The sequence below is a fragment of the Myotis nattereri genome, assembly GCF_964212035.1.
Source record: "Myotis nattereri genome assembly, chromosome: 4".
NCBI lineage: Eukaryota > Metazoa > Chordata > Mammalia > Chiroptera > Vespertilionidae > Myotis > Myotis nattereri.
The window spans coordinates 20869930-20892597 of NC_138079.1; the positions used below are offsets into that span (position 1 = coordinate 20869930).

Consider the following 22668-nt stretch of genomic DNA (forward strand, 5'->3'; position numbering starts at 1 on the left):
TGTCCATAAAAATAATAACCCTAACTATTAAAGTGAATTTTTTCTGAAGACATTATCTAACTTTGATTAGATTTAGATAGTTCCAAGAAAAAGATGGGAAATTAATACAATCTAGTGTATAAAAGCAGTTATTATTGCAGTGCTTGTATGTCACATTTCTCATTCCATTCCCAACCACATCTAATTTTCCTTGCTAACTTTTTTAATTAAACAGAATGACAATTCGTTTTTGTCTACAACATATTGCAATAACTAAACTAGTATTGCCCCTTCTTATTTATTTTCATTTATAGAATTGTATCTATTTTGAGACTTAAGGAAAATAAATAGCACATATCTGAAATAAGTTTTCTTATAAATATGAAATTTTCTGGCCTTAGGTTATATTTTTAATGACAGTTGCTTTCTCATTCTGTAGAATGTTAATCAACTTTTAAACGTGTCCTTTCTTCCTTACTGAATTCAACAGGAATACAAGCTATATATGTTTTATATTATTTATATGCACTGTCACTTTAATGACTATACTGACACAGTTTTGTCACTATTATTGATTTCTAGCTACGAATTCTAAAATTGCAAATTTTAGTACTGCTTTAATCCATAAGTTAGTGGACAGATTTCTAGGAAATAAATTCCTTTATCATGTTATATTCATTCTTTCCATAGTATTTTAAATTACAATTTATATCCTATAAACGAATTTTGCTTTACAAATATTTAGAGAATCAAATTTATAAGAATGATGCTCTTGATGACCTTCTTCAAATTTTCTTTAATAAGACACATAAGGAAAGAATGTCAATATTTGAGATTTCAATAAAAACTTACCTTTCCCACATATTGATAATCAGATCCTGTATATTCTTCCAGTAAGAAAAACTGATTCCACATCCAACCACGTTTTTGACGATGCAGAATTTTGCCATCACTTCTGGGTATGCGTGTACCTAAAATTCGTTGCTGAGGCACAGGAGTCCTTCTGAACATTATCTCTGGAGAGCAGAAGTGTGGCAAGCATACCCAGAGGAGAAACAGTAGCAAAAATCGATCTATTGTCATAGTTCACTTCTTGAAAATTCCCAGCGTGGATGACGAAAAAGCAGTCTTACTTTATTGGGTTGAATTTTACTGTGTTTCAACTGGTTTCCAACATTTCATCAATATTTTGTACATGTTTCCAAAAGCTTCAAATAAACAAACAAACAAAAAAGTCAGTTGACAATATTATGAATGTTACCTGTCAGTTTAAACATAATGTGACAAAGATTAATGCATAATAGCAACCAAAATATTTATTTCCCTTTTTTGCATAAAAGAATGATTAATTTGAGAAACATTACTTGTCTAGTAACATGTCTACAATTTAAGAAAATAAAATAGTAAGTGATTTCTTTCAAACACATCCTAAAGATGGGACACATTAAGCTTTTATGGCTTTTTCTGTTTTGGCACTTTAACTGTTTTCAGGAATTATAATCTCTATATAGAGTAGAGATGTAGTTAATTTTGCAGGTCAATATTTCCAGAGTAATTTAACATAAATTAAAGTATTAAAAACAAAATGGTGATATAAATAAACTACAGAAAACATGCAACTGTTCTGTTATGCAATGGTATGTAAATGGTTTTTAAACAGCGTCACCCTTTCTTCTAATTTAATCCTGCTCAAATGTTAAAGTAAGGTTAAAAACCAAAACAAAAACAAAGCAGGAGTGCCTTCGGCTGAAGACCTCTCCTCTGCTCCCCATAGACTGGTCTGTGGAACGCCTAGCGTTAACTAAAATAGAAAAAGAAATCACTACTACAGCAAATCAGTTTGTAGCATAATGAACACTATTGTCTGGAAGAATTTAATCATGTTGCTATGTTTGGAAAGCTTGTCCACTTCCAACCTCACCCACTGCCACTCTGCAGGTCTCCAACTCCATGATGCCCCTGACTGCTCTCCACCTCCCTTCCTGCATTTATTTTCTCAACTAAAAATCCCAGTACTCCTGTTACAATGTCAGTCCAGCCATGTCACATCTCTGCACAAAATACTCCAATGGCTTTTCATCTGACTTTGATTAAAACCCAACATCTGACAAGGACCTACAATTCTGTACTTTATTTCATGACATCTGGTCACTTCTCTGACCTCATGTTCTACTCTAATCCCCTGCACTAGCTCCCCAAATTTGGCCTTTCCAGCCACAATGTTCTTTTCACTTCACCTTGCAACTCCTATCATATGCTGCTCTCCTTAACCAGGACCTTTCCTCTGGTTCCCTCTTCCTAGAATGCTTTTTTTCTGTAGAACAATTGTTTTGTGAAGAAATTTCTCAAACCACCACTAACATGTCATATATACCAATATATTACATGTGCTTTATTTACTCATAATTTGTGCACTGGCAGGGAGGTGGGGTCCCTCAGCCCAACCTGTGCCCTCTCACAGTCTGGGACCCCTCAGGAGATAACCACCTGCTGGCTTAGGCCCGCTCCCCTGGTGGCAGATGGCACGCCCAGTCCCGTGGTGCCTGCCCCATCTCCCCCGGTTGCACGGCAGCTTGGATCATGCTGCCATCCGCCCCGCCCACGCCGCCCCACACACAGCAGGCCCAGATCCCGTGCTGGGGTGAATGGTGGCTGGGGATTGCACTGCCGCCTGCTCCACACCCCCCCTCCACCCCCCCGCCCCTGGCTGCACACGGCAGGCCTGGATACCATGCTGGGGCAGGCGGCGGCTTGGGATCTCACTGCTGTCCTCCCCACCCCACGCTGGGGCAGGCAGTGGCTGGGGATTGCGCTGCTGCCCACCCCCCGCCCTGGGCTGCACACTGCAGGCCAGGATCCCGAGCTGGGGCAGGCGGCGGCTCAAGATAACGCTGCTGCCAGCCCCAGGCAGGGCAGTGCAGCGGGATCTGCCTGCAGTATGGAAATTTAACGGCCATCTTTGTTGCGTTAATTTGCACACATTTTCTGATTGGCTGATGAGCATAGCAAAGGTATGGTCAATTAGCATCTTTGTCTTTTATTAGTATAGATACTGTCTTCCTGCTATAACCAAAGGGAGGAAGGGAATTGACTCTTTCCTTTGCTACTCTTTCCACTGTGCCTAGAACAGAATATTGTGCCTAGTACATTATCAATAAATTGAATGAATGAATGAATGAATTATAAGTTGATTCAAACATCCAAGTACTATACTTCCTCTATATAGTAATGTCTCAACATTTATGACTTGAAATACATATTTTAAAATTCTAATTATTTAATTTTATTCTTCATTTATATTATTATTTGAATATTACTTTTTATTTTAAAATTTTCAATTTGTTGTTTTGTTTTCTGTTTTTCATGAATTCTATTTCAGGATAGAATAAAATATGCTATATAAAGTGGTTTGGGGACCAAAAGGATTGCATTCTACTTCTCTAATATAACAATGTGTTCTCAGTGGTCCAGCATTGACATTTACGCTTTGATCCACAATAATTTGTAAGCAATCTGTTTACTTCTATTGTTTTATTATTAAGAAGATTTAGAGGTTAATGCAAACATGCTTAGAAATAAGATTCATGGTAAAGCAGTATTTCTCTTGAGTGCATTAAAAGGCAGTGAAGCTCTCCACAGCATGTGGAGATTACAACATGACAGATGTAAACTGTATTAAAACACATCCTGTAATGCCCTACTTGGGGCATAGAAATTTTCTGATGCATAAAACAGTTTTATATCACAAAGCACTGACTCTACAGAAATTCAAATTGATTGGATTCTAAGTAATAGGAACATTTAACAAAATGATGTTTGTCTTTTAACATGCCTTTTCAGGACATGTTAGATCTTATTTTCTATAAACGTATACTGTTCCCTAAGAGTTAGAGGAGAGTTTGCATAATTTACGGTAACTTCTCCTTTGTAAACTTTAAAAGTTGTGGAAGCAAAAGTCATCTTTATTTCATCTCTTATTTTATATTTTAAAATATTTGCTAGAAACTATTATACCTGTGATCATTTCCAGTATAATTATAACATTTCCTATAATTTTAGAAGCTTAAGCCCTATATTTTGGGAATTAGTAGTTGGGAATTGTATTAATAAAAGTTGTTAGTAAATAATTGGCACTCCACATATGCATGGGATCTCTTCTCCATTATTGTTCTTGTTTCTATTATTTATAATCAAGTTCCTGAAGGCTCTATAGTGAAATACATTCTTAATACTTATTTAAGATAATCAAAATATCCTTAAAATATATTTGAAATAAATATTATTTGATAACATAATTTCAAACAATGGCAAGATTAAATAAATGTGAAAAAAGTAAAATGTTTTTAGTTTTGATTAAATTGATTTATGAAGTGTATATATATATATATATATATATATATATATATATATATATATACATATATTGGGCCTAACAAGGTCAATAAGATTTTCTCATAGGTTTCCGTTTAGAAATGTTTTTGATAAGTTATTTTTTAAATTGTTGACGCTATTACAGATGTCCCCCATTTTCTACCCCTTTGCCCACCTCTACCCTGTCCACTCTAGCTTCACCACACTGTTGTCTATGTCTGTGGGCTATGCCTATATGTCCTTTGGCTAATCTCACCTTCTTTCATCCAGCTCCCACAACCCTTCTCCTGTGCCATCTGTCAGTCTGTTCCATGTATCCATGCCTCTGGTTCTATTTTGTTAGTTTATTTTGTTCATTAGAATCCACATATGAGTGAGATCTACATTTAGGTTTAAGGTCCTTTGTGAATCAAGTTCGGCATATGTTACTATGTATGAACAGAAAGCTCTTGTCTTACTTATGAATAACCAATTGTTCCAGCACCATTTGTTGAAAGCCTATCTTTTCTTCACTGAATTGTCTTTGTGCCTTTGTTAAAAACCAGTTGTCTACCATATGCATGGGTCTATTTTTGGACTTTCTTATATCCATCTATTTGTCTATACCAGTGGTCGGCAAACCATGGCTCGCGAGCCACATGCTGCTCTTTGGCCCCTTGAGTGTGGCTCTTCCACAAAATACCACATGCAGGCACACACGTACAGTGTGATTGAAACTTTGTGGTCCATGTGCAGAAGTTAGTTTTCGGCCTGGACAAGTCTATTTTGAAGAAGTGGTGTTAGAAGAAGTGGGGGGTGTTGGTCAGTTAGGCAGGGAGACGTGGTGCAGGTGGGCCACGGGATACACAGCGTGGGGGAGGTACATTGTTTTGAGGTACATTCACTGAGGTCGACCCCTTCCAACTCTCCCATCCACACTCGTCTATCTGAAACAAGTATACAAGATGAGTGTGGACAGGAGAGTTGGAAGGGGTCGACCTCAGTGAATGTACCTCAATCAGATTGAGGACGTTTTTAGCAAAGGCCAGTTTAGGAGTACCCTAGTTAAGTTAATAACAATGTACCTACCTATATAGTTTAAATTTAAAAAATTTGGCTCTCAAAAGAAATTTCAATCGTTGTACTGTTGATATTTGGCTCTGTTGACTAATGCGTTTGCCGACCACTGGTCAACACTATATCAATAGCCCACTGTTTTGATTATTATAATTTAAAATTTTTTAAATCAGTGTAAGGCCTCCAAATTTGGTCTTTCTATATATTTTTTTTGTTTATTTTAGTTCTTTTGCATTTTCAATTTAATTTTTATAATCACCTTGCAATTTATATATAAAGGCCTGTGGGGATTTTGATTGGGAATGTATGCATTATTGAGTTCACCGTAATGGTGTATAGATTTTAGTATACAGGTCTTGTTGAACTATTTTGGAACCAGAAGAGATGGGAAGACTCAGGACAAACTACTGCTCCCAAGATCGGGGTGGGGCTCAATATTGTGTGATTTACCTGCAGGAGCTTGACCTGGTTTCCACAGCAAATATCTGAGAAAAATCCCCTTGTGCTTCTTTCAACAAGGGGAGAGGAAAAGAAAACATTTTTAAACACTTCAGATCACTCTGATCTTAACCGACCTGCCTCAGAAGAAACCAGTTAACCAGAGCCTAACATGCTGGAGTATTCCCATAGCCCACCTGACCTGGGAGAAAGGAGATAGCCACTTCAGCCAGCCCCCTCTGGCCAGCCAGTCCCTAGTAAGGAGGGGAAAGACTGAGAAGCACTTGTTAGTTTCACAGTCCAGAGACAAAGGATCGTTAAAAGATAGTTGTATTAACCATAGGTTGTCACGCTTCCCCTGCCCCACACCTAAGCCTCACATTACTAAGGACTATGACAGCAGTTCCATTTCCCAGTACATCGTGTCTGGAGATTAAAAAAAATTATAAGGCATATCAAAAGGCAAAATGCACAACTGAGGAGGCGGAGTAAGCATCAGAACCAGACATAATAGGGATGTGGGAATTATCACACTGGGAATTTAAAGAAACCAATATGCTAAAGATTCTAATGAATAAAGTAGACAGCATGCAAGAACAGATGGGCACTGTAAGCAGAGAAATGGAAATGCCGAACTAAAAAGAAATGCCAGTGAGAAAACAATATAAAGGAAGTGAGAAATGCCTGTGATAGGCTCATTAGCAAGTGAGTGGACATGGCTGAGGAAGGAATCTCTGGGTGAGAGGATATATCAGTAGAACCCTCAAAAGCCTATACATTCATCCTCATACATGAGTCCAAACCCATAGAATGTACAACTTCGAGAGTGAACCCTAAGGTTAACTATGGACTTTGGGTGTCGATGTAGGTTCATCTTGTTGTGGTTTTTGTTTGTTTGTTTGTATTTTTTTTCAGTATCATTCTGATACGTGATGTTGGTGAAGAGACTATGCATGTGTAGGCAGTGGGTGTACAGGAGAGCTCTGTACTTTCTCATTTTCTTAGGAACCTAAAAGTGCTCTAAATAAGGAACAATTGATCAACACACACAAAATGAAGAAATAAAAATAAGAAATTATGTGAAACAAACCAATAATTAATTTTCCCTATGTGACTGCTTCTCTCTGGTAATGGTTTGTAGCTAGACTATAAATTAGCCTTTTCTAAACATGGCTCCTATATTATAAATACCACAAATAATAACTCTTCCAGTAACCTGACTCGAAATACAAATCATCGTTGATGCTTCCATTTAACCAAGTACCTCTTACATTGTCAGTCAATATATTCCCTTGCTTATTTTTTTTTTTCCTTCTTGGCTCTCAGCTCTTTTTTTCTTAGTACATGTGTCACCACAATCTTTTAAATCATCATCGTTTCATGCAAAAGAGTGTAAAGTATCTACCAACAGGTTTTTGTAACCTTAATCTTTCTTATTTAAAATATATTCTACAGGGTATTAGCTAAATTAATTTTCTAAAACCCACTTCATTAAAATCCAAATCAATTAAAAATTTTAAACATGTCTACTACTGGGAAGATAACATCAGAACTTTTATTTTATTCCAGCATCTAAAACCAGATATTTTTTTAAATTATTCTATATTATTTCCAACTTTTAATTTAATTTCAAGCCTGGCATATCATTTCTTATGTGTATAAACTACTTTCTCATTAATATCTCCAAATCATGTCTAGGTGATGATACTTTATTGAATTTCCCTCAGTAGTGGATAGCACATTGTTATGTACATATAGCTGTGAGTAAACATTTCTTTAAGTAATTAGTATATTTACAAAAAAATCCTTATGAATAGGTTTGCTTACTTAGAGTGAAAAATCAAACCTAAATTTTACTGGTAGAGTATGACAAATATTATTTAAGGGAGATTAGTTGTTTGAAATTGTAAACAGAGTTATAATGAGAATGAATCAAGTGAGTTGAGATTACAATTAAAACATTCCTGGAATAAAAATACAAAAAGTTAATAATATTCTACAATGTTATTTCCAGTTAATAAATTTCATTTTCAAGAAATCCTTTCAAAGCCACATTTTCTTATTTTAGGCTCAAAAGTAATTTAGCACGAATACTACATAAAGTTTAAGAATTATTAAACCATCCCTCAACATTCTACATTCCTGTATTCTCTTTAAACCAGTGCTTTTGAACTTTATTATATATTCACATCTCCTGGGGCTCTTGTTAAATATCTATATTCTCATTCTCTAAGCCTGGGGTGGGGTCCAAAATTCTGCATTTCTAACTAGCTCTCCTATAAATTCCCATGAGGCTGGAACCATATACTTTGAATAGCAACGCTGTAAACCTCTCTAATCCTAAAACATCTTCAGAATATGTTTACAACATTGTCCTGTTTAGTGCCTCACAGCTCAGGTATGTAGCTTATTACACTGATGGGAAAATATGATATAAGTTGACTACTGTGGAAAAACAAAACATTTAATTTTTGAATAATCAGGCTTTTTCCAGAATTTTGTTTTTAACTAGAAGGATCTTTCTAAGTCAAGTCAGCCCACATTATATCAATTATTCCACTGCTTATACTATAAACTGTATTTTCCTTTATATGCACAATTTAAAGCATTTGTCTCATTTAATCTTATTTTATTTTTACAGTCATAGAGATTTCATTGTTCTTCTGAAATACTTATCACAACAATTGCCTTTTTCCATAACATACTAATTTTATTATATAGGAACCTAAGGAAAGTAAATCACAGAATATAAAATAATAGGCATGTTGACATATCTCAATTATTAATTAAGTCTCCACACATCACAGGTGATCAATTAAGCTACAATCCATCCTTGGCTAATAAAAGGAATTAGTCATTCTTTAGTCAGTTGATTATGTTGATTAAGATCTTAATGTACCTGCTTTTTTTCTTTAATTTTATCATTTATAATCATAATAGAAAATACTAATGATTATTGCAACCCAATCCAAGCCTCTATGGACGAACAATTTTAATCCTTTTAGAGTTTCATAGCACCAATACAGTCTAATGAAATTTCAACAGTGAGAAATAAAGGTACATTTTTCAGGTGTGTTTATACAATTAAAATGAGCCAGTGCATACTAAATACTTTCTTTTATGCGCTGATAGCATTTTATGCATCTTGTATAAAGCACTATGTGACATAATTGAATCAAAGCATTCCACTAAGGACTCAGATAATGTGAGTCCATATGCTTGATTATATTTTCCAAGAGTTCATTACACACTACCTACTGTGCTCTAATCTCATAGAAAATATATAATTCCACACTTAATATTTATCACTCTATGTTAAGTATGCATTTGCATATGAATTACTATTTAGACTCTAAACTTGAATAAGGGTCTTACATATGGCATCCAAAGTTACTAATATTGGGATTTGCTCATTGTGTTCAGTGAATATATTTTAAACTGGATTGAATATTGTTATTTCTTCTAAATATTTCACTTGGAAGGATGTTTGATTCCTTTCCCTAGGAAAGCACAACAAACATGCCAAGGACCATTTACCCCATTAGATGCTTATATCCTATTTATATATAACATCACAGAACTCACACAAGGCATTAGTCAAACTGGCAATCTATAAAGCATTGTTGACTAAAATACAAAAAAATAGAGGTTTGCTAGTTATAGATATAAGTTATTACATATTATTGCTAAGGTCATTACCAATGTAGAGAGAACTGCAAGAAGAATCTGATCCTGGCTATTCGTCTCAGATTAAAATTCCCCTTCAAGCAAAATCATTTGAAATTAATTTTATTCTCCAGGACTGTGACCTGTACAGCAAGCAGTAATGTATTCTGCAGATATACCACGTGCTAACATCTTAACGAGATAATTTGCAAAAACCAAATATAACCCATATAAATGTGGGGTGGTGGGTGGATAAAGCATATGGCAGAGTGAAAGCAAAGCATTAGTGAGAGAGACACATAGCTTGGTGTTACCATTTTCTGTAAGATTCTGCTAATGGGCTCAGGAATGGCACCCGAGTGTTCTTCTGACTCTCTCAGCAGCCTTTTTCCAACATCAGCAGTGAGTGTGACAGTCCCAGATGTAACTTGATCCACAATCAAGTTAGCAGTGCTAATATAGCTGTGACATTATACCTGCTGTTCTTGGAAGACTCATTCTACTCTAGCTCAGATTTATTTCATTACGTGGAAATTGGTAGAAAGAATACTCTCAATGAGAATGCTCTCCTAACTTAAAGATGCTAGAATGAAAGCCATCTAGGGTACTACCCTATTTCCTTTAATCCAGGAATTGAACTACTTCTGAAAAAATCAGTGAATGAAAAGATGGGGAGAGAGTGCTTTGGAGTTTATTACTTATTCCTACCAAGGTTGGGGTGTCAGTTCTCATTTAATGTATTATTAGTATACAGAGTTACTTCTAGAAAGACATTCTGGGTATATAGTAATAAATGGTGTGTTAACAATACACTCTAGAGAGTGTCCACCATGTGAATGTGTAGAAAATGGACTAAACTGGAATTAATTGTATTGCAAAATGTATTGTTGCTATTATACCTGAAAGGGCAAATATATACATACACAACACTCAATTGTGAAAAATACCAAAGGTACAAACATGAATATATTATTGACCACTAAAAACCTACTTAAAAGTATAAATATACTTATTACATGAGTATAAGCACAGTAATCATTAAACATCTTTGTCACATGCATTTATGAGATGGTCAGACTTAAATAAAAAAATATTTATCAGCAGTAATTTTTATTCTAATTATGCTTCAATATTTGCACAATTCTGAGAAGCTCATTTTTAGATAGCCTGTATTATCTCTATGTGAAACCCATCACCTAAAAAAGGATTAACTCCTAAACTATGTATCTGCAGCTGAGATAGAAAATTGGAATAGCTTTGTGTTAGTTAAATTTCATTTTTTTAAAGGGCAGAAAGGGACTAGACTTAGCTTATTTTCCCATAATGCTTGGCTCAATGCTAAATAGCACCTTCATCAGTTTTCACCAGCACTAAAAACACAATACAAGGTTTATTTCTTTATTTCTCTAATATTTATTTTTTTAAATTCTTAAAGGTTATCAATAGCTAAGTATAGATTCTAGACTCTAAACATACTTTTATTGTAAATACTAGGAGGATAGGCTATATTATAATATGAACTACTTGTACATTGTGTGAGATTTTCTCAGTGGAGTGAATTTAGAGTTTCCATCTATAAACGGGGTCACTGGGGCTCAGCACTGTTCTCTCAGCAATGAGTGTGGAACAGTCTCATGCCACACATTTTGCCCTATAAAATCTTTCAAATGTGAACAAAACTGAAATTATTATTGATATCTAGCAATTAAACAGTGTGGATGAAAACATGGGTGGCCTGCAAAATCTTTTTGGTGGAAACCACGCCCTAGATAACATGCAGGTGAGAGAAAGCAGGCTGCAAATACATGAAGGAGGCAAAGTGAGGTATGGCAGTAGGATGGGATTGTGGTCCACGAATTGGAATAATAGATCATGCGTATGTAACGGGCCATAAACAGGAGAAAAATGTGCAAAGCTCAAGGGGACTACAAGGAGCAAATGTTTTCACAAATGGAAATAATTTCACTTGATAAACGCAATAGAAAATGTATCTTGTAACTGCATTTATATAACGACACATATTAATATTATATATTAAAGCATTGTCTTTTACCTCAAAGCTCATTTATTTCCTCTGATTTTTAAAAAAAATAAAACATTTTCATGGGCCCCTCCCTTAAAGCATCGAGGGCCCTAAGCTTGGTGCCTACTCTGCCTAATGGAGAAATTAGCCCTGACCTTAGCAGCAAACACATGTTCAAGTACTTTTGAATTGAGCTTCAGAAATAAACATTTTATCCTATAACTTAATCCAACCATTAAGAAAACAGTGTCAAGAGTAATTTAGGTGATGTTCTTAGTCTCAAACTGTGTCATAACCAGAAATATAACCCAGGTCACTGTTCTGAAATGTCTTGCATAATTTAATAATGAATCAATGTTATAATGGTTAAAACTTACACGTTAATGCTCTTATCTAGAAGGCTTTCTGGCTAACTTCCAGTTTTCTGAGCACAGAGAAGAACCACTGGAAGCAGGAGATTTCTCACATGCAGGAAGTGTCGGACTGGAGGCCAAGCGTGTTTGGACACCTATAGTAAGGTTTTGAATATATATATTCAAACGAAAATGTGTTTCTATATAAAACATTAATGAAAATGTGTTTAGACATGTAAATGGCACAGATAGCTTTGGACTTGAAACATATTGAATTTTAAGTATAAATTTGTTATTCAAATCCTATTGAGAACAAAGATCTTGTAGCTAATTTTTCTGTTTTAAAAATTGTGTCATTGGAGGCAAAGTCTGAAGTGTTTAAGGTTGTAAATTAGTTAATAAAAAATGGATTTAAACAATCCTCTTAGAAGATGTGACTACATTTACTGGTTTCTGCCCCCTAGCTTCACTAACTTCATACCCAATCCTCTCCCTTTGTCAATCTCTCACTACGCCTCCTGGAATTCAAATACAGCTTTCACATTACCAAGTTTTGGGAAGGATGAGAGCTAATGAATCTTCTACACCTTGCTGGTGCGAATGCAAAATAGTATTGCCACTTTAGAAATCAAACTGCAATTACTTAAAATGTTAAGCATGCCCTTATTTGATATTACATTCCCATCTTGGATATTTGTCCAGGAGAAATAAAAATATTTATTCACATAAAACCATATGTACATGGTTATACCCACATTATTCATTATCATCAAAAATTGGAAATGACCCAAATGTCCTCAACTGAGTAAATGGACCAAGAAGCTTTGATACATTCATACAGTGGCATGCCCCTTATCTATAAAAACTAAGAACTATTCTATTGATATATGCAACAACATGGATGAATCGCAAGTGCATTATGTTCAGTAGAAGGAACCCTACTCAACAATCATAAATCGTGTATGTATCCATTTATACGACATTCTTAAAAAGGTAAAAATCTAGGGATACAAAACATAACAGATTAGTGGTTACCAGGGCTTATTCACCACAAAATGATGTGAGGGAACCCTTGGGGGAGAGGGAAATGTTTTCTACTTTATATGTTATTGTGGTTAGGAGACTATACACTTGTCAAAATTCATAGAATTTTACACTAGAAAAGACGAACTTACTCTATGTAAATTATACCGTCATACAAATGGCCAACAGGTACATGAAAATATACGTATCACTAATCATAAAAGAAATGCAAAACAAAACCACAATGAGATATCCCCTCACACCTGTCAGGCTACCTATTATAGAAGGATGAATGACATTTTTAAAAAAGGATATTTACCTTCCTTGCACTTTCCTTTATCAAATATTAAATATTTGAATAATTAAAAGCATTTTAAAGTGTGCTTTTATAAATTATTGAGTAACTAAAGACTAAAAATGTGTATTTCTATAAATTATTAAGGAATAAATCTACCACATACTATTCATAAATCTAAATATACCATATCCAGAAAAGGTTTATCATTTTGAAATTTTATGCACACCAATGATCCTTTATTCTACTCTGAGACAATGGTGTTCCAAAGGAAAACATGCCCTAAGTTATATGCCCAGTATTGTTTCCTGTTATTCTGTTATTTTAGCTCCTTCTAGTTGTCAAAACAACAGACTAAACCTAACACCTAACAGTGTGCCAAATACCTTATTCGAAAAAACAAATACAAACTCTCATCAGAACTTTATATCCTCAGCTTGGCCTGGACACTTGCAGTGCACAAAACAGGGCCTCAGTGGAATGGGGCCCAGAAATGTTCGGGCCCAGAATGCCCGTGCCTGCTTGGGGGAGTGTGCAATTCAATCAAGTGTTCATTGATGTCAGCACGCTGGCTCATCACACTCCTGTTGATGTGGAAGCCTGAAGCGCAGAGACTCTGCTAATTAGATGACGGAAGGAAGATTACATTTTCCCTTAGAGAGACACAAAGGTGTGAAAGATATTCTCAAAGGGGTTTAGACATCTAATCATCTGATGGAAGAGAACAAAAATAGGGAAGGGTACACTTTAGGGAAAGCCAACCTGGGAAACAAACTCAACAGAGTTCTATTGTTTCTAAGAACAAGAGCTATGAAAGGCACCAGCAGGCTTCTCTTGTCCCCACTCTGGTAACACAGATTTTGAACACAAAATGTAAAAAGAAGAAATAATATTTTTCTGACTTATCTGCTAAGCTCTCTAATAGGCCTTTGCAGAATCACTGAGAAATTAGAGCTATGAGTTAATTCCAAATATTGTATTTTACATTTTAGTGTCTAGGAATGTCCATTAGTTACACTTTTTAAAATGATATCTAAAAAGTCAAATGAATGATTTTGCAAAAGGAGTTGAATTATGTATCATTCACAGAGCTATGAAGAATTTTTCATGAGATCATACAAAATGAAAGTTTTGTTCATATTTAAGTGAAAGCAAATATTCTGTGATTTTCACTGAAGTGTTTTATTAAAACTTTAAATATTTTATCACCTTGCCTGACTTAAATATGATTATCTGGTGATAATATATTAACGGAATATTGTCCTAAAGGAGTTTTATATTCTAAAGCAAGCTTTCTGTTTTTACTGTTATTGTTTTTTTGGGGGGTGGGGGTGGGGGTGTAAAATCAACTTGGACATTTTAGCTACCTGACAATGGTTTGAATCCTTAGTTTCCTACTGAAATATCCTTGACAAGAACACATATGTACTACCTTAATCAATAAATAAAATTTTAAAAAAATTTAAAAAGAGAAAGGACACTAAACAGTGTACCTGAGACAAGGTTTTGTATTTTTGAAATATAACATAGTTATACTCCTACAAAATTAAACAGGCTGAAAACAGAACAGTCACACTTTAAACCAGTGGTAATGAGAAAAGGTATGGAGCAGTAATACATTCTGTCAAAACTGAGTCATCTCTCTTGACTTTTCTTTCTCTACATGTCAACACAATAAGTGTTACTCTTTAATTGCTTGATTTACAATTACGTGCTCCACAATAACATTTTGGACAATGACAGACCTTATATATGACAATGTCCCATAAGATTAGAATGGAGCTGAAAAATTCCTATCATTTGGTGATGTCAGAGCCATTATGATGTCATAGAGCAATGTATTACTCACATGTTTATGGTGATGGTGGTGTAAACAAACCTATTGTGCAAGTAGTTGTATAAAAATAGAGCACATATAAGTATGTTCAGAACATAATACTCGATGATAATAAGTGACTATGTCACTGGTTTATGTATTTACTATACTATATTTTTTGTTAGTTTATTTATTTTTTATTTTTTAATTTATTATTTTAGAATGCACTCTTTCTAACTATTGAAATATGTTTACTGTACACAGTAAGCCTTGTTATACCAGCAGCAAGTTCATACATCTGGTGTTACTGCATCTTTTGAATGCACCATTTTCTCTTAAGCTTGATTTTAATCTCAAGTTGTTCTGCATAGCAAATGCTGCACAGGCTTATAGTTTAAGAACAACAGGCTATCCCCGACAGCACAGGTGTGTAGCAGGCTATACAGGGAATCACCTAAGGACACATTTTTCAGAAAGTATCCCTGTGGTTAAGAGGAGCATGACTGCACTTAAGTTTTGAATATTTAGCAAAATATTTCCTAATAGAACATAATGATGCAAATTGCATTGTCACAATATTTCAGTGAAAATAAACCATTAAAATGTTTACCATCTCACCTGGCCAGCATTGCTCAGTGGTTGAGCATCGGCCTATGCACCAGGCATTCACAGTTCAGTTGCCAGTTATGTCACATGCCTGGGTTGTGAGCTTGATCCCCAGTGTGTGGTATGCAGGAGGCAGCCAATAATTCTTTCATCATTGATGTTTCTATTTCACTCTCCCTCTCCCTTCCTCTCTGAAAGCAATAAAAATCTATTTAAAAAAATAACATAGCCCTAACTGGTTTGGCTCAGTGGATAGAGCATAGGCCTCCAGACCGAAGGGTCCCAGGTTCAATTCCAGTCAAGGGCATGTACCTTGGTTGAGGGCATATCCCCAGTAGGGGGTGTGCAGGAGGCAGCTGATCAATGTTTCTCTCTCATTGATGTTTCTAACTCTCTATCCCTCTCACTTCCTTTCTGTAAAAAATCAATAAAATATATTAAAAAATAAACAAAAATAAAATTAAAAGTTTACTATCTCATCACTTAATCCATTCAATGAACAACTATTTAATACCTAGTAAAAAGCAGCTACTATAGTATATAATTCAAAATTTAAAGGTACAACAACACTTCTAAATAAGCTTAAAAATTCAACAGGGAGAAATATTAACATTATAAACTGAAGAAGTAGAATTTTTAAAGGTATTAAAATCTGTGTATTTAAAAAAACTTCCCTTGATACATTTTGCTCATTGTTATACCTCGATTGATTTTACATCATTGTTTGGGTTGGAAGATTTGGGTGTTAGGATCCAAGAGTGTAGATAGAATAAAGTTGTGATAACTTGGCACTGAGTTTCCAATTGCATTTTATTTAATACTAGAGGCCCTATGCATGAAATTTGTACACGAGTAGGCCTTCCTTCTCCTGGCTGCCAGCACCAGTTTCCCTCTGGCACCTGGGACCTGGGCTTCCTTCTGGCTGCTGGCAGGCACCCGGGACCCGGGCTTCCCTCACAGCCCTAGCTTTGTCCAAAAGGTTGTCTGGAAGGACATCCAGAAAGATGTCTGGCCCAATTAGCATATTACACTTTTATTATTATAGATATTTGTAGAATAAATGCCTTAAGCATCAGTGACTGTTGAGTTTGTAAAGTTTTAATAAGAATTTCAGTATAAAGAGAACTAAGAATAAAATGTGGAATTCCAACCCCACTGGAAAGGTGGAAACTGCTGTGAGTTCTGAAAAAGGGCTCTCAGAGGAAAAAAAATAGAATGAAAATGTCTTCTGGCACTTTTTTTCTCTTCTATGTCTCTAGTCAACATCCTTGAGGCTTGGCTGAAGGGTGGGGATGAAAAGTTAGAGGCACAAACGGAATGGTGGACAGAAATGGCTGATGAATGTGTCTCAGTGAATGACTTGTTGAGGATAGCCTCACATGGTCCCATCCATTTGAGCGTGTCTGAGAAAGCCACTCATGAACCAGAACAAACATTAGAAGAAAGAAAAAGATAAGAAAGAGGGTCACAGACTTCAGCAGCAGATTACCACAGGCCACTTCTAGAAAATGTAACTGATGCCATTGTAAGCAGCTAGTTATAATAATAGGAAAGGAGCAAAAAGGGAAGGCCAGCCATTATAGGCATGTTATTTTGTCAGCTTCACCAGGAAGCTGCAACTTTGCATACCTCAGGGATCCAACAAGGGAAGATAGACACATGCCCAGTAAAGCTGAGGTGACTAGGGAAGGTTCCTGCCAATCATACCTGGGGACAGAGGTCATTAACCAGAACGAGTGTGGCCACTGCAAAGGATCAAAGATTTGGAAATACATAATTCCCTAAGCAAAGGAATTTTTTCTCTTGTTGCTCAAGTGGCTCTTGGTTCTTGGCTCTCGGCTCTCTTGAGTCTGTCCATATGACCCATGGCCAGGCAGACCCCATAGGCGGTGGACTGATGGACTGCAGCAGGGAAACACAAGCTAAGGTAGCCTGATGCTGGACCAGACCCAGCTCCAACATGGAAATAAAACTCTAGACATTGGCTCTGATTTTAGCTCTGCTGAAGCTATAGCAACATTTCTTCTATGACTAGACTAAAGAAAGGGGCCTTCTTCAGAAACCTAGGGGTGTAATTCCACATAAATAAATATTTCTACTATATCTCATCCTCCTATGGAGGCCTCCGGAAATTCTTATTGCAGCAGTACCACAAGAATCCTACTCCCATTAGCAAACAGGGGAGATGAACCCCTCACCTATCCTATAACATAAACACACAGAAACTCCAATTCTTTACCATGAACCTTCCTTCTTACTGTTCATCCAGTCCCTACCTTAACCATCAAGCCCTTAGGACATCAGATTCTGGTCAGTATAAAAATGTCTTAAGAACAAAGCCTCAGATCTGTTAACCACAGAAACAGAGTTTTGGTCAAACCAAAGATAAAATCTTGACTACAGCTGTGTTTCAACACCAGGCCTATGAAAGCTGAAGGACTCTATACACCACACCCTCAAGAAACCAGACAGAACAAAGACATGGCTGTTATCAGGACCTGATACAATGATTAACTACACCCTACCCTCACCCCAACCAATCAGCCCACAACCCCAACTCCTTTAATTAAATGATTAATGATTTCCCCTCTATATAACCCATCCCCTGGAAGCCATTGGGAAGCCAGGTCTTGGACACTAGCTTACCTGGGAACTCTAGGCTTGGTGCCATTTCCTTAAATTATAAACCTTATTTCCTTGGCTTCCTACTCCTGTTCCCTTTTGATTGGACTTCAATGTGTGCAGGCAAACAGACCTCTTTAGTCCAGTTCTGAAAGTCTTAAGCACAACATCAGAGGCTAGCACAACTTTGAGGGTATCTACCGAAATCATCACGCCTCAAAAACACATGATGTAGGTTTTTAGGTACTAGAGACTTGCAACAGAGACCAACAGGAATCTAAGAGACCAGGTGCCACCACCACTAAGACGTGTGAGCTTCCCTGCAATGTTTTGGTCTCTCCTTTTCCCTACTGGATCTCTCCCTGTAAACACATTCTCCAACTTGGCTTGAGTCATCCTCACTACTGCTGACTACCTACTAATTTCTCAGGTCAGTCTGCTTTGCCTCCATGGTCAGGTGCCCATCAGATCAAGCTATTCCCTGCCTCTCAGATATCTGTTCACTTCTTACTATATAAGTCCCAGAATTCAAAAAATAACATCTGGTAATGATTATAATGCAACACAGGAGTGCCGAGCAGAGGAGTATGGAGGGGGACACAGAAAACGTTTTCAGCATACTTTATGGGGTTCTGGATCTAGAAATATGCCAGATTAACACACACACACTTGACATTTTTAGCTAGTTAATCCTTGCCTGTAGAGCCTAATTTTATCTTGAGACAGTTCTGAAAAATTAACTTTCATATATGACTAGTTATAATATGCCAAACACTGAGCAAGGTACTTTCACAAATGCTAATTCTTCTAATACTGTGAATTAGATTTCTAATTATATAAATGGAAAAATCAGGCAGAGAATCCTTAAGATGCATGCATTAGCTATAGAATATAATATCATGTTAAATTGGTTCTTAAATATAAATTGAATTCTTTAATCTTAATTTCAATAAACAGTAGTTTTATAGCCCATTTAAAATTTGTATTGAGTAGGGTCATCTGTATTTTTACTTCCATTATGCTAATTGTATTTGATTAAATTTAGAGATAGATGTTTAAATATTAATGTGTTTTTCATATTATAAATATGAATGTTTGGCATCTATTTAAAAAAAACACCTATGAATAAAACATTACATTTCCTCTGAATGGCAATGTTAAGTAGCTCTACCAAATGGAATTATGATCCCTGAATATGGAGATTATATAGTGATTTAATTTATTTCTGGTGAAATTTTCATACTAACATTAATAAATATTTCCTGCAATATTCTCATCCTTAGCATTTTATTTTCCTCAGTTCAAATCCTCAAGAAGATTTTAAGTGCCTTGTTCTTCTTCACTTTCGGAGAGGGAGGGTGGTGATGGGAAATGATGAAGAGGTAAAGAAATGCGAACTAACAGGTGAGAGTGCTAAAAATAAAAGGGATGATGCCCTTTAATTGATCTTCTAAGAGTATAACAATTGTTCCTTTGTTGTCACTGAAGGATGAACAATCAATATGTAGTAAAAGAAAATAGAAACAAAAAGACCTCTAGAGGCAGGGCCAACATTAGCTGAGTACCTATAAGCCAGATATATTTCTATGTAGCTTAAATACTGTTTCTCATCTTAGATTAGTTACTGTTCTGGGAAAGGATTATTTATTGCTTAGTTTTTTTATCCCTAGGAACTAGAATGGATTCTGGTATGTGTTGTCATTCAATAAATTCTTGGAAAGTAACACATTTTTCCCTCACTAGATACCCACAAGTAGATGATATTAAGTATTAATCCCATTTATTTGATAAACCATTAAAGGCTGAGAAGTTAAGTAATATTTTCAATGCAATATAGCTCTAGTAAGTGATTAAACTAGAATTCTAGGTCTTTCTCTTTCCTCTTTAGCATATGCTCTTCTAACAATAGACTCTTCATACTTAATAAAACAGCAAAAACACATAGTTATAGGGAAGAAAATAAAACAAGATCACTAGAAATTATTTTTTTTAAATTCCTGTCCCCTATTTTTCAGAGTAGACTTTTATTAATAATTGTGGTAGGTATACATCTAAATGGTCCCCAATGATCCCTTTTTCCAGGCAATTACTCCCACATTAATCCATTCCTCTTGATTGTGGGCTGGACTAGTGACACGTTTCTAACCAACAGAATATAGAAAAGGTTAAGGGTAAGATTTATTAATTATCTAGAGGTCCAGTGCATGAAAATTCATGCACTGGAGTGGGGGTCCCTCAGCCCAACCTGCCGCCCCTCACAGTCTGGGAGTCCTCAGGGGCGGGAGGCAACCCAGCAATCAAGGGAAGGCGATGCCCCATTACACCTCTGCTCCAGCCACTGCTGGCAGCGCAAGCCTCGGCCGGACCTGGTTACCTGTGCCTTGGGCCGGCCCTGGGTGGCTGGGGGGGCTGAGGGGACTGAGGGACTCTGGAGGCAGGCGTGCAGAGCAGCTGGGCCCACCTGGGTTCGGGCCCGGCCTTGCCACACCTGCCACCCTGGAGGGGCTGAGGGGACTAGGTGCTGCCATCTTGTGGCTGTGGGCACCGCCATATTTGAGGGTGGAGCAGTCAATTAGCATATTCCCTCCTTATTGGCTGTGGGTGCTGCCATTTTGTGACAGCATGAGGATCAATTAGCATATTTCCTCTTTATTAGATAGGAGGATTAGAAAGATTGTGAATGACATCTTACTAGAGATGCTTGTCTTCTCTGTTTGAAGAATTACCTGAACAAGTTGCCATGCTGAAAAGGATCATGTGGAAAGGGACTGACCCTGGCCCATGGCCAAGAGCAATCAAGAAATTGAGGCTCTCAGTCCAATAACCCACAAGAAACTGAATTCTGCCAACAAACATCTGTTCAGTTCCACTTATGATATCTTGATTGTAACCTGTGAAAGATTCTAAAGTAGTGGGGCCCAGATAAGTCATGTCTGGATTCATAACCCACAGCCACTGTATGAGAATAAATACATATGTTTTTGTTTGTTTTTATTGATTTCAGAGAGAAGAAGGGAGAGGGAGAGAGAGATAGAAACATCAATGATGAGAGAAAATCATTGATTGGCTGCCTCCTGCATTGGGGATCGAGCCTGCAACCCAGGCATATGCCCTTGACCAGAATTGAATCTAGGACCCTTCAGTCCGCAGAGCAACACTCTATCCACTGAGCCAAACCAGCTAGGGCTACACATTTTAAGCAGCTAAATTTTGTAATAACTTTAAACATTAATATATAACTAATACAATAATATGCAAACAAGTTAATTTTATTAAAAGGATAGTCTAGGAAAAAAACTATCAGTTTCTTATGAGCATATGAGTGTATATAGAAAAGGAACAAAGTGTCTTAGAGGTCCACTGGAAGAACAGCTCCTTGAATTATAATAAATGCCATAATTAATGTGGTTCCAATTGCAATAAGGTTTTCCGAAAGGAAAACTTTTAAAAAGTTTTAACTTTTTTTGTTGTAAACCCCTTTTCTTTTAATCTCATCTCATCAATTCAAAAAATGCATTTTTTTTACATTTTGCCATCTTTTATGTAGAAAATGTTTTTCAATTAATGACAGTTGAATAAAATAAAGCTTGTTATTTTATTAACACAAAGTAGTGCTCATACAACTTATGAACCACAATAATTTATAATTGTGTTAATGATATACATTTTTTTATGTTTTTTGTTCTATGATATTGGAATAAAAAACAGGTTTCTGAACATAGTGGTCCTTAGGAATTCTGAAGTCAACGAAGAAAATATATAGCTCGTAAATTTACACACATATTTCTTACAGCAATTTCAAAAGTTATTTTTTCACTTGTTCAAATTTATTGGTGTGGCCTTAGGTAATCAATATAGTGAAATTGATATGACACAAATTGAACTCTGGGAATGTAGGGTTGTTTTTTAATCCATCAAGCAATGTATGTGATAATGACAGCCTCTGATGGAATGTTGCTATTATGCTTTTGAATCTTTTTTAAAGGATAATTGGATTTCTTTATCAGGAGTGTGCAGTACCCTATTTGTAAAGCATGAGGACTTGCCCCTTCAAGAGATGTAACTCACATTTTCTGTTCCTGAGACAAACTGCAAATAACTGGTTGTGGGTATCAGTCATCATCTAGGATAATCCTAGAGCACTTCCATACAGAAAAAAATGTTAAAACAGTGCAGTGTAATGGTTTCTATTCTACCCTTACTGGAGATATTTGTTTCTTAAAACTGAAAGGTAATTGAAATGCAAATCAGCAGGAGACAATAGAGATGAAGAGCGATATTATCATTGAACTGTTATTATTTCATGTTTTGTTTGACTACAGCTGGAGTTAGTAAAATACCTTAAAAAACAAACTCAGGAGAAAATGTGTTTGTACTTTCCGCTGGTAATATGTCTGTAAGCAAGTATAAATAACTGGGT

General features: G+C 36.0%; 1 protein-coding gene across 1 annotated transcript in view; it reads right to left on the reverse strand.

Annotated features, from left to right (window-relative positions):
- CDH10 (cadherin 10) overlaps positions 1 to 22668 on the reverse strand; it is a 135569-nt gene that overhangs the window by 69704 nt on the left and 43197 nt on the right. Inside the window, exon 2 of the mRNA XM_081089973.1 lies at positions 832 to 1187. Within this exon, the coding sequence (XP_080946099.1) occupies positions 832 to 1062 (231 nt within the window). The 5' untranslated portion in view covers positions 1063 to 1187. The remainder of the gene's footprint in view (positions 1 to 831; positions 1188 to 22668) is intronic.